At 50.6% G+C, this 12,928-nt stretch overlaps 1 protein-coding gene across 8 annotated transcripts in view; it reads left to right on the forward strand.

Annotated features, from left to right (window-relative positions):
• Nucleotides 1–12,928, forward strand: part of PPP1R12B (protein phosphatase 1 regulatory subunit 12B) — a 167,478-nt gene that overhangs the window by 38,426 nt on the left and 116,124 nt on the right. For 7 of the 8 annotated variants that reach the window (XM_070384639.1, XM_070384637.1, XM_070384641.1 and 4 more), the window contains exons 2-3: nucleotides 7,198–7,328; nucleotides 12,571–12,689. In XM_070384639.1, coding sequence (XP_070240740.1) covers nucleotides 7,198–7,328; nucleotides 12,571–12,689 — 250 coding nt within the window. Of the gene's footprint in view, nucleotides 1–469; nucleotides 607–7,197; nucleotides 7,329–12,570; nucleotides 12,690–12,928 lie in introns of those variants that run through there. The other variant, XM_070384638.1, reaches the window with a different exon arrangement.

A 12,928-nucleotide genomic window follows, 5' to 3' on the forward strand; every position in this document is an offset into this window, starting at 1 on the left:
CTGTTTGACTCCCGTGGCTTCTGACCTAGGGCCCCACAGCATCCCAGGCGCTACAGGGGTTTCCTGAAGGCAGGCGTAGGGAACAGGCTCCGTGATCCTGCTGGCTCAAAGTCTAGAGCTGGAGGGCAGCGGTGCGTGAGGATGAAGTAGGATTCATGCTTTTTCCTGGGAAGGCTGTTGCTGTTGAGTTGAACCGTTGGCTTAGAAACAGCGCCAGGCACTGCGCCAAGGCTATACCCTCTGAACCCTCACAAAGCCTGTGAGGTGGTGGTGTCCCCACCCCCAGCTGAGCCCTGGTGCTCAGGCTGCGTCCTCACTCGGGACTGTGCGCACTGGCAGGGCTGGTCGCGAGCCCGGGTCTGCCCGGCCCCTGCCATGCCCTGTGGAGTGCCAGGCGGGGCATCTGACAGGTGTGCCGCTCTGCCTCCTCCCGGATGACTCTGCAGACGGGCACTGTCACACGAGGCTGGTGGCGGCGTCTCGGACATCCTCACGGCGTTGTTCCTCACGGTGTCATTCTTACACGGACACCGTGTCAGGGGTGTGCGAGTCACAGACGGGAGTGATCATGGAGCTGGCAAGGAAGAGAGCGGAAGTTACGCTGAGGTAAAGAAAAGGAAGGGGAGACGCGAGGGGGGAGAGAAGACACATTTCTCCTGTTTGGTACCTGCCGCGCTGGGGTGACGTTACCTCTGGAATTTGGCTCAGTCATCTAAGGATGAAGAACCGTCTTGAGAACATTGGCTCCCAGAATTCTGTCTGGTGATGGTATGGCCCCTGGCTAAGTGTCCCAGCTGGTCTCCTTCCAGAGCCAGAGAGATTTTGCAGCCAAGCAAGGAGCAGCTGACTCGTGCTCCTTACTAGCACAGGTCAAGAGGGCACATTTGACCTCCCGACATAGTATATGACTCCTGGGCAGCGAGTGTCCTTAACCTCTGAAGCACTGTCTCCTCGAATTTCAGTACCTATTTGAAAATACCGTCTTCCATCCTTCCAGTTAAAGTATTAGCAGCTTTTAGTGACATATTCTGTAGGGGGTTAGCTAAATCTTAACCTGTGGAGTTGCAGACTGGCAGACATGCAGAGTGGGAGAGATTCACTGATAATCTGAATTACAAAATGGTTCATAATATTATGAATAGTTATGAAATATTTTATATGGTAAGGAAGTATGAGGAAAGCTTATAGAGTTGATCAACCTAAGCAAACATAATAGGAAAATTTTTGATTTTTTTTGGAACTGCTGGTTGAAAAAGAGGCTTTTTTGAATACTGGCTATAAAAGTCATCTGGCCTCAAAAGGTCAAATTGGAGGGATATATGACTTCAAATCAAATCGAGGTTAAGATGTTTAGCTAATTCCACTAATTGTAAAAAGTATATCATGTGGTTTGGGGGAAATGAACACGATGCTTTTTGTAACCAAGATTGTTGTTGTTCAGTCTCTGAGTCATATCTGACTCTTTGTGACCCCATGGACATGGACTGCAGCACGCCAGGCCTCCCTGACCATCACCAACTCCCGGGGTTTACTCAAACCCATGTCCATTGAGTCGGTGATGCCATCCAACCATTTCATCCTCTGTCGTCCCCTTCTCCTCCTGCCTTCAGTCTTTCCCAGCATCAAATGAGTCAGCTCTTCACATGAGGTGGCCGAAGTATTAGAGCTTCAGCTTCAGCATCAGTTCTTCCAGTGAATATTCAGGGTTGATTTCCTTTAGAATGGACTGGTTTGATCTCCTTGCAGTCCAGGGGACTCTCAAGAGTCTTCTCCAGCACCGTAGTTCAAAATCATGAATTCTCCTGCGCTCAGACTTCTTTTTAGTCCAACTCTCATATCCGAACATGATTACTGGAAAAACGATACTTTTGACTCTACAGACCTTTGTCAGCAAAGTGATGTCTGTGCTTTTTTAATACACGGTCTACATTTGTCATAACTTTTCTTCTAAGGAGCAACCATCCTTTGATTTCATGGCTGCAGTCACCTTCTGCAGTGATTTTGGAGCCCAAAAATGTAAAATTTGCTATTCTTTCCATTTTTCCCCTTCTATTTGACGTGAAGTGATGGAAACAGATGCCATGATCTTAGTTTTTTGATTGTTGAGTTTTAAGCCACCTTTTTCACTCTCCCCTTCTGCTTTCATCAAGAGGCTTTTTAGTTGTTCTTCACTTTCTGCCATTAAAATGGTATCATCTGTATATCCGAGGTTGCTGGTATTTCTCCAGGCAGTCTTGATTCCAGCTTGTGCTTCATCCAGCCTAGCGTTTCTCACGATGCACTCTGCATGTGGAAGTTAAATAAGCAGGGTGACAGTGTACAGCCTTGACGCACCCATTCCCAATTCTGAACTAGTTTACTGTTCCACGTCTGGTTCTGCTGCTTCCTGACCTGCATACAGATTGCTCAGGAGGCAGGGAAGGTGGCCTGGTGTTCCCATCTCTCTAAGAATTTTCCACAATTTGTTGTGATCCACACAGTCAAAGGCTTTAGCAGAGTCAATAAAGCAGAAATAGATGTTTTTCTGGAACTCCCTTGCTTTTTCAATGATATAGCAGATGTTGACAATTTGATCTCTGATTCCTCTGCCTTTTCTATATCCAGCTTGAACATCTGGAAGTTCTTGGTTCACATACCGTTGAAGCCTAGCTTGGAGAATTTTGAGCATTCCTTTGCCCTTCTTTGAGATTGGAATGAAAACTGACCTTTTCCAGTCCCGTGCTGAGTTTTCCAAGTTCGCTGGCATATTGAGTGCAACACTTTCACAGCATCATCTTTTAGGATTTGAAATAGCTCAACTGGAATTCCATCACCTCCAGTAGCTTTGTTTGTAGTGATGCTTCAAGGCCCATTTGACTTCAGACTCCAGGATGTCTGGCTTTAGGTGAGTGACCACATCATCGTGGTTATCCAGGTTATTAAGACCTTTTTTGGGTACAGTTCTGTGTATTCTTGCCACCTCTTAATATTTTCTGCTTCTGTTAGGTCCATACCATTTCTGTCCTTTATCATGCTCATCTTTTCATGAAATGTTCCCTTGGTATCTCAGTTTTCTTGAAGAGTGTTGAGGTCCTTTAATGGACCGGAACCTGGTGGTCCGGAGTCGACCACTAAGAAAGTAAAGGAGAGAAAGAGGCTGATATTCCTTGGTTTACACAGAAAGCCAGTAAAGCCCCTGACATGGGACTTGCTCTGTTCACAGAGGCCTCAGGTGCCCTCTCGATGGGGTGAAGATGCAGAGCGCCTTCTCGAGAGGGTCTTAGAAGCCCAGGCAGGAAAGTAAACTCAGAGAGCCTCAGTGCTCCAGGGGATCAGCCTGAAAAAGAGAGAGAGGGAGAGAGAGAGAAAGACAGACACGGAGACCAGAGCTCTGATGGAGCAAAGGTGTTTTAATCAACATGGTGTGGGCATATATACTGTCTTACAAGGTAGTTATTCTCAGCAAAGATAAAGATGAAAATTCCAGGCTTACAAAACATAGGCGATCCATATTAAAGAGAGAGAGAGTTGTAAACAATCACTTTTACGGTGTGGTTCACAAGAAGAAAGAGGGTACTTATCACCATATAGAAACACTAATGAAGGAAATGCCCGGATTCCTCAGTCCTGGGAGACGCTTGCCTCTCCTCTTGATTCCTGAATATTCAGGAATTAATAAGGAGCAGAGAATTCCTGACAGATCCAACACAGCACACAGGAAGCCTCCTGTTAGATGCTTCCTGATGGAAGAGATCTCTAGTCTTTCCCATTCTGTTGTTTTCCTCTAGTTCTTTGCATTGTTCACTTAAGAAGGCTTTCTTATCTCTCCCTGGTATTCTCTGAAACTCTGCATTTAGTTGGGTATATATTTCCCTTTCTCCTTTGCCCTTCACTTTTCTTTTCCCAGCTATTTGTAAGGCCTCCTCAGACAACCGTTTTGCCTTCTTGCATTTTTTTCCTTTGGGGTGGTTTTGGTCACGCTTCCCTGCACAGTGTTGCCAGCCTCTGTCCATAGCTCTTCAGGCACTCTGTCTATTGGATCTAATCCCTTTAATCTATTTGTCACTTCTGCTATATAATCAGAAGGGGTTTGATTTAGGTCAGACCTGAGTGACCTGGTGTCTATCCTGGATTTCTTCAGGCAGTTCAGTTCAGTCGCTCAGTCATGTCCGATTCTTTGCGACCCCATGGACTGCAGCATGCTAGGCTTCCCTGTCCTTCATCAGTTCCTGGAGCTTGCTCAAACTCATCAAATCAGTGATGCTATCCAACCATCTCATCCTCTGTTGTCCCCTTCTCCTCCTGCCTTCAATCTTTCCCAGCATCAAGGTTTTTTCTAGTGAGTCAGTTCTTCACATCAGGTAGCCGAAGTATTGGAGTTTCAGCTTCAGCATCAGTCCTTCCAATGAATATTTAGGACTGATTTCTTTTGGGACTGACTGGTTGGATCTCCTTGCAGTCCAAGGGACCCTCAAGAGTCTTCTCCAACACCACAGTTCAAAATCATCAAGTCTTTAGTGCTCAGCTTTCTTTATAGTCCAACTCTCACATCCATAGCTTTTACTAGATGGACCTTTGTTGGCAAATTAATGTCTCTGCTTGTTAATACACTGTCTAAGTTGGTCATAACTTTTCTTCCATGGAGCAAGTGTCTTTTAATTTCATGGCTGCAGTCACCATCTGCAGTGATTTTGGAGCCCAACAAAATAAAGTCTCTCTCAGTTTTCCATTGTTTCCTCATCTCTTTGCCATGAGGTGAATCTTCAGCCAAGATTACCTAATTAAATAAATATCCTCTAGTTTGAATCAACCTCTTGTCATCCAGTGCTTGTTTCTAAATGGGATTGACATGAGGTTTATCTGCAGAGGTTTCTGTTTTAGTCCTCTTGCTGGATAGATGCTTCTTAAGTGTTGTAGTTCTCCTCAGAAGCCTGGCTCAGTTCTCCCCAGGGAGATCTGTTGCTGTTTAAACGGTCGTCCATTGTCGTTCAGTCACTGTCCTGTCACTTTTGTGACCTGCCCCCACCCCACCCCCACCCCGGACTGCAACGCACCAGGCTCCCCTGCCCTTCACTATCTCCCAGAGTTTGCTCAGACTCATGTCTGTTGGGGCGATGATGCCATCCACCCGTCTCATCCTCCTGCCCTCAGTCTTCCCCAGTTGCTCATTATAACTGTAAAATATCCATTGGTATGTTTCATTGAAGACATCAGTTCTCAAACTGTTTGATCTAAGTAATCCTTGACATTCTGAAAATTTCTTCAGGACCCTAAAGAGCTTTCGTTCATAAGTATTATTACATATTACTGAAAAGTGTTGAAACTACCTGCTTAGTAATTCAGTCAAAATAGCAGTAGCCCATTATATGTTCATATGAAACAGGTACTTTAGTGGAAAAGAGCTGTGTACTTTCAGAACCAAAAGCAAAGTGAAAGCAGCCCGTCGACGTGGCATAAAGGGAGGAGCGGCTTGTCCTGCACCTGCGTGACGCTCTGCTCGCGTCTGCCTTCTGTGTCCTGTGATAGGTGGTTCTGATGAATGTATGTGAGGGAAATCCGGGCTCACACGGGTGTCTGTGTGGAAGAGGGGAGTGTCCTAACAGTCTGCTCACATGGCTACGGGTGTTCCAGGTGCTGTGCTGAAATGCCAGCAAGAGTAGCGTCTTAAATATTAGTCACAGTCTGGAATCTGGATTCCACACTGTGGAATCAGTGGAGTTTCCTTACTTTGTGACGTTAAAGTCCAGCATCTACCCTGTGTTTTGAGTGGATTTTTTACCTTGCGTGGTTTTCTCACACATGAATTTGCTTTTGTGGAAAGTATGGGTTCCTTGAGTTACACCGATTTCCAGATGTTAGTATGTATTTCCGTTTACAGTATAAATCACCTTTTTTGATAATCCCACTGATCACATTGGAAAACTGAACATTAGGGAGCCGTCAGGCTCTTGGCAGTTTTTTCAAAGTTCTGGTTTTAATTGGATGGCCAAATTTTGTCATTGGCAAGAAATGCGAGGTTTCCTTCCCTTTGCAGTGACAGGCTCACTTTTCACTTTCGCGCCTTGATTGTCGTAGTTCATCTGTTGGTTCTTCTTGGTAAAGTAGCATCTGTGAAGAAAGCTGCGTGTTCATCTGGCACCTTGGGCAGGTACACAGAGGCTTTGTCCGCAGTCGGCGCTGAGCGCGGGCTGTGGGGAAGGGCCACACGCGTGCTTGCGGTTGTCAGAGGGCGTTAAGGACACTTAGAATCCGTGATTGAGGGTTAGTCACGTTAAGAGTTTCTACGGCTTCTTCAGGGTCATTATTGAGGGAAACCGGCCTCTAGGTGTTTGCTTTGCCCCTCAGAGGCTCCCGGCTCCTCGCCGTGGGGCTGCGTGTCTGAGTGCGGGCCTCAGCCAGTGAGGGGCAAGCCGGGTATTAACAGTGTACACAAGTCAGCTTGACCTGGATAGTTGTTCTCAGCTAAAGTTTTAACTTTCTTTTCTTCTTTTGCGAAGGAGGGGCTAAGAGACAAGTTTTTAAAAAGGGACTCTCATTTGCTGGGCCCTGAAGCATCTCCGCTGCTCTGGGTCCACCGAAGCCTTGACGGTAGTCGCCTCTGTCCACGTGGCTGTCCCTGCTTTTGTCCTCTGGCTGTGCTCAGATGGCCTGTGGGTCTTGTGGCTGTCCTTGCTGGCTGAGAGTGGGCTTGCAGCCTTTGTTCCGGAAGCTTCTCTGCCTTCCTGACGTTGCACAGACACACGTGCCGTGCTGTCTGCAGCTGCTCAGACGGACGTGGAGAGGAGCACACGGCTTCTGTTTGAGGGCTCACTGCACCCTCTCGCCAGAGCAGAGATGGTTCAGCAGTCCTGGAACCTCAACTGCAGCTTCCCGCTGAGAAAGGCGTATTTGAGCCTGTAAGATTCATAGGCAAATCAGTGGTTCCTGACGTCGCTCTTGGATGACGTGATGAAACAGCACTTCAGCGATCACTGTCCTTGGTTAGTCCTCGCGGCACTGTGACACGATCAGTTGCCATCATGCCGCTTTCACAGCTGAGCACTGAGGCAGGGAGGGAGTTGGGGGGTTTGCCTAAGATCCCAGGGCTGAGCAGCCCCCCAGACACCCTTCAGGACGTGGGGGCTGACACGCCTTGTTCCCCGGCTCCGCCGCACCGCCAGAGCCGGGGCAGCGTCCCCACACGCACTTGCTGAGTCAGTGACGGGCTTTTCCTTGCAGGCCTGCATTGACGAGAACCTGGACGTGGTGAAGTTTCTGGTGGAGAACGGAGCCAGCGTCAACCAGCAGGACAACGAGGGCTGGACGCCCCTGCACGCAGCAGCGTCCTGTGGCTACCTCAACATAGCAGAGTGAGTGGCTGGCGGTGTGTGCGGACACACGTGCTCTTCTGCTCTCGAGTCTGAGTTTCACATACAGCCGTGACCGCTCTTTACTGCAGTTCATAAAAGCGGGCAGTTGAATTAGTTCTAAGGAATAATTGATAACTGTGTTTTGCGCAGCTGCTAAATCTGCAGCTTCTTGGTTGAGATTTTGTGTTTGCTCCTGTTTGTAGGTGGTGCGTACTTGTTGGGACGCGCGGGGGTGGCTTCTGCTGGTCGCACTGTCTGGGCTGTTTCTAGCGGCTGTAGCTGGACATGTGCGGGGGCAGACCTGGGGAATTTCTTCACACTCTGTGTAGAAGAGCCCCACCACACAGTGTCTGGGCTGGAAGGGGTGCTGAGTGAGTGTCTGCTGAGTGAAGGCGTGGCCAGGGAGATAAGGCAGTCACATGTGTTCTGGATGAGACTAACTGTGGATTGCTAGGGTAAGTTCTCTACATAAAGCCGTGGTCCTTTGAAAGTCAGATGAGGTGTTTCACGGCCCCTTTCTGCAGGAGTGGAGCCCGTTATAGCCCTCCTGTTGCACAGCAGGGCGAGCTCTGTTGGCAGCGCTGCAGAAGCCTGGGAGCGATCCCTCGGAAGCCTCGCTGGGTCCCGTGAGAGGGTGCCGGGTGCAGGGAGTTAGAGGCGGTGTGCTGACAGACGCTGCGGGTTCTGAGGAGCAGGCGCCCGCAGCAGAGCTCCCCTCCTGGGCGGCCCCTCAGCCCACCTCTGCAGAGACATCCATTTACCTGAGAACCATGAACAGAGCCTGCCCGTCCCTTCTCACTGGTGTTTGTCTGTTCGGCGGCTTGTTTGTGATTCTGACCTCCTACATCTCATTCCGTCCAGGGTTCTGCTTTTCCCCTAGAAGGTGACAGGCAGAGCTCAGCCTGGAGTCGTGCTGGCCCAATCCTAGGGGTCTGTCTTCCTCCTTTTAAAGTGAAGCTGAGACAGACAGTGACTGCGATCGCTTTGTTGCCGTGGTTTCTTTACCCTGGCTTGTGGATGAACATGGTTTCTTTGGAAATAAGTTCAAACTTTTAAGTGTCTGTTGCCGGAACAACCACTACTTTGAGTGAAGTAGACTGGTGAGTCACTGTCTCCTCGGGCACAGGTGGCCAACCCGGAGGCGCGAGCTGGACCAGCCCTCCCGGGCCACTGCTGGCTGTCCTCACCCTCCCCGTGTGTCCCCGTGCGGCTGCATTCCCAGGCCCACAGAGCCCCCCTGCCCCGCAGAGACCCCCAGCCCCGCCCGCAGAGCCCTCCACCCCCACCCGCCCGCCGAGCCCGCCCCCCCGCCCCCACAGAGTCCCCCTGCAGAGACCCCCGCCCAGCCCTGCCCGCAGAGCCCTCCCCCACAGAGCCCCCCAGGGCCCTCCACCCCCTCCCCGCAGAGTCTCCCCCCCACAGAACCCCCCCCTTGCAGAGACCCCCACCCCCTGCCCACAGAGCACCCTCTGTAGAGACCCCCCACCCCCTGCCCGCAGAGCTCCCCCTTGCCTGCAGAGACCCCCACCCCTGCCCCCAGAGCTCCCCCCTTGCCCACGGATCCCCCCTGCAGAGACCCCCCCCCCTGCCCGCAGAGCTCCCCCTCGCCCACAGAGCCCCTCCTGCAGAGACCCCCACCCCTGCCTGCCAGAGCTCCCCTTCACCCGCAGAGCCCCCCAGAGCCCTCCACCACGCCCCCCCCCACCCGCAGAGCCCCCCAGAGCTCTCCACCCCCTGCCCACAGAGCCCCCCGCCTTTAAGGGCCTCGACCGCAGGGTCTATGAGCGGTGTTTCAGAGATTAGTGCCCCGTCTTTCCCTCGTTTTTCTTTTTGTATCTTAAAAACCTTAAAGATTTTATAATTCTTGAGGTAAAAGAGTAAGAATGAGAGTAAAAACCTTACACTCTCATTCCCAGAATCTTTAGAAAGTCTAAATTTCAAGCAAGTGGAAATGAAGAACAGCCAGACTCCCTTTCTAGGGAAGAATCAGTGCATTCTAGCGTGATGACCTTTTTTAGTCTCATATTTCAACTCTGTATGATACATTTTAAAAAGAGGTTAGGGCTGTTACTCCTCTTGGAGTCAGGCCTGTCGCTAGTCAGCTGGGTGTCTTACGTTCCTGTTACCACCAGTGTCTAACTTAGAAGCGGCAGACTGACCCAAATAACAGCATTTAGTTTGGTTTTATTGTTTATATTAGTGGTGCTAATTTATTCTGAGTTTTTGAACACATCTCGGTTTCTTTGTTCACCCCTTAGAATAGTAGCAAAAAGACCTTACGTTGGTGGTGACTTAAGAAGGACACAGAGGCTTTATTTTCTTTCTTTCTTCTTGTTCTTTTCTGGCCAAGCTGTGCATGGCTCGTAGGATCTGAGTTCCCTGACCCGGGATGGAACCTGGGCCATGGCTGTGAAAGCACCGCGTCCTGATGACCGGGCCTTTAGGGAAGTCCCAAGAGAGGCTTTATTTTCTAAAGGCCATGTTTACTGAAAGTGAAAGTGAAGTCACTCAGTCGTGTCTGACTCTTTGTGACCCCGTGGACTGTAACCTACCAGGCTTCTCCATCCATGGGATTCTCCAGGCAAGAATACTGGAGTGGGTTTCCATTTTCCTTCTCCAGGGGATCTTCCCGACCCAGGGACTGAACCCGGGTCTCCCGCCTTCCAGGCAGACGCTTTACCCTCTGAGCCACCAGGGAAGCCCATGTTTACTGAGCTAAGAGGTATTTCTGAGCCTCAGGGTAACTGTAAAGATCCTCAGGATTACAGGAAATATTACTTCATGGACACTTCGGTGGCGGTGCCATGGTTAAGATTCTGTGCTACCACTGCAAAGGGCGTGGGTTCCGTCCCTGGTGGGGGAATTAAGATCCCTCATGCCGCACAGCATGGTCAGAACAGAAAGAAGACTTCATGGGTGATACTTGTTCAGATAACAGTGTGAACCTGGAGAGGCTCCGCCCCCATCAGCCCGCCCCCAGGGTGAGGATGGTCTGGGGCAGTGTCTCACTTGGCACGTATCCCTCTGATTCGGGGAGACCCAGGTCGTTTCTGGACAGGAGTCGTCTCCATCAGGGTCCGAGAACTTCTCAGGAAAGGGAAAAGCAGGACCTTTATGCGCTAGTGACGTTGCCGCTGACCCAGGAGAGAATGGAAAAGGCGTCCGAGTGGAGCAGCTCGATGCTGTGTTTATTTCGAGCAGTGTTTGTGGGTTGCTAGGAGAGAGTGCACGTTGGATGTCACAGCGGTGATGCCCGTGAGGAGGACACAGCTGTTGTCCTGGAGCTGCAGTCAGCTGGGGCGGCGGGGGTGGGGCGCAGAGGCCCAGACTTAGTGCCAGAGGCGGAGTCCAAGGAAGAAGAGGAAGGTTCGGCTGTCAGAACATGCAAAGGCCTCTAAAAGGGGCTTTGAAAGACATGGAAAGTTTCTAATAATAGCAGGAAAGGGGGGAGGGGAGTGTGTTTCATCAGTTGGAGGGACTGTTGAACTGTGGGAGGCAAGTGAGCTATTGTGTTTGGGGATAATGCGGGGTTCAGGGTGAGCAGAGAGGGTGCAGCTCAGTCCACATGTGTGTGTGCGGAGCTGACTCTGGGGGAGTGTGGGGTTCAGAGTGAGCAGAGAGGGTGCGGCTCAGTCCAGGAGCGTGTGTCCTGCGCTCACTCTATGTATTTTTTGCATTTTGGTTTCCCAGGGTTGGGAGGTGAAGGAGCATGGACATGAAGGGCAGCAGGTGGCCTTAGTGTGGTCAAGGAGAGCAGAGGGAGCGGCTAGCCTCAGCGCGGAGTCTGTCTTCCTCTGAGTCTGTGAGGGGAGAGTGGAGACAGCTGAAAGTCAGATGAGTTCATATATGTGCAATCCACCTGTAAGGTAGACACATTTATGGGTGCTCTGTTTATACCAGTTACTAAGCAGTGAGAAAGCAGTACCCTCGAAAAACGTGCTATAAATCTAATAGCTGCAGATTCTCCTCTGCCAGCTCCTGAATGCAGTGGCCACGCATTATCTTTTTAAATTCTTCTGCAGTGTCTTTAAAACGTGTTGTTGTTTGGTCATTCAGTCGTGTCTGACTGTTTACGACCCCATGGACTGTAGCCCCCCAGGCTTCTCTGTCCCTGGGATTTTCCAGGCTAAGTGGAAAATACTGGACTGGGTTGCCATTCTCTTCTCCCGGGGATCTTCCTGATCAAGGGATCGAACCTGCATCTCCTGCTCTGGCAGGTGGGTTCTTTACCACTGAGCCCCAAGGGGAGCCTCAGTGTGCTAAAAACGTGCACCCTTAAACACAGAAGGGGACCTGTAAACGCTTGCTGCGTTGTGGACTGGTTGAAGTCTAATTCAAGCAGTTTTCTTTCTCCTTTAAACACTTGTATTTGGGAGCCCTCTGGCATTCTTGGGGCTCTCACTGGCCCCAGAGTGACTTGCTGTGGCGCCAAGATGAACTGGAGCTGAAGTCAGAAGATGGGGCCATAGCTCTGTCTTTCAGCTCTAACAGCACCCACGTGGCCTAATCCTGAAATTGTGTAAGACTCATTATATAATTGTACGTGAAAGTACTTTGAAAATCAAAAGGATCTCTGTAAGGTATCAAAGTTATCAGGCCTTTGCTCTTTAGTATTGAACACTGTATTGCCTTTCAATATAGAATCTAATTATTTAGAATATACTCATTTATTTCTTCAGTCATTTAGTTTCGTCTCAGAGTGTAGACTTCATGGAGATGGCTGGTTGAAAGGAGAGTTCCGTGGACGTGTAGCCTAGGCAGATTTATGAAAACTGTAATTGTCCTTCGTTCTGTTTTCGTGCCCTGGCACTGCCTACTGTGCTCTCAATGGGAACGGGGAGCGCTTCTGTGAGAATCACTCCTTTCCGTCTCTTCCGGGGACTCCGTTCTCAGTATTAGCGGTGTCCCAAGCCCTCCTGGAAGCCTGGGTTTGGGCCTCGGCCTGGGGGTGAGCTTTAAGGCTGCGTGTCTCCCTTGTGGTGTTTACAAAGCGCCCTGCCGCCCACCGGGAGTGAAAGAATGGGGTTCAGGGACGAGTGTAGAAATCCCACTTGTAGGCATTGTTCTTACCAAGAAATAGAGACGCTTTTGATCCCAACTGTTGAAGGCTAGTGGAGTGCCTTATCTGGGACCACACTAAAACTCCAGATGGAGGACATGCTCTGCGCGGAGCCCCAGGCACAGGAGTGCCTCTGGTCTCAGACTGGAGAGGTTGATTCTGATTCTGATCTTGTCTGCATAGGTATTTCATTAACCATGGAGCCAGCGTGGGCATTGTCAACAGCGAAGGTGAAGTTCCCTCTGACCTTGCAGAAGAGCCTGCCATGAAGGACCTTCTTCTGGAGCAGGTGAAGAAGCAAGGTGAGCTGAGGGCCAGAGGGCAGGAGGGGCCTGGGCATCGCTGCACGACACTGTCTGCTCACGCCGGCCATTGCTGCCCACGGCACATGTCATGCTAGTCCTCGTGCGCGGATCGGCCAGGCCAGACTCCAGAGGCGCGTGCGGTCGGCCCGCCCCTGCAGCCCTGGGCCGTGCACCTCGGTGTAGTCGGGCGGCCGGTGGGCGCTGTGGCGCTGCAGGGCAGGCTGAGGAGGGGTGCA

This window comes from Bos mutus, chromosome 16 (genome assembly GCF_027580195.1).
Source record: "Bos mutus isolate GX-2022 chromosome 16, NWIPB_WYAK_1.1, whole genome shotgun sequence".
Taxonomy (NCBI): Eukaryota; Metazoa; Chordata; class Mammalia; order Artiodactyla; family Bovidae; genus Bos; species Bos mutus.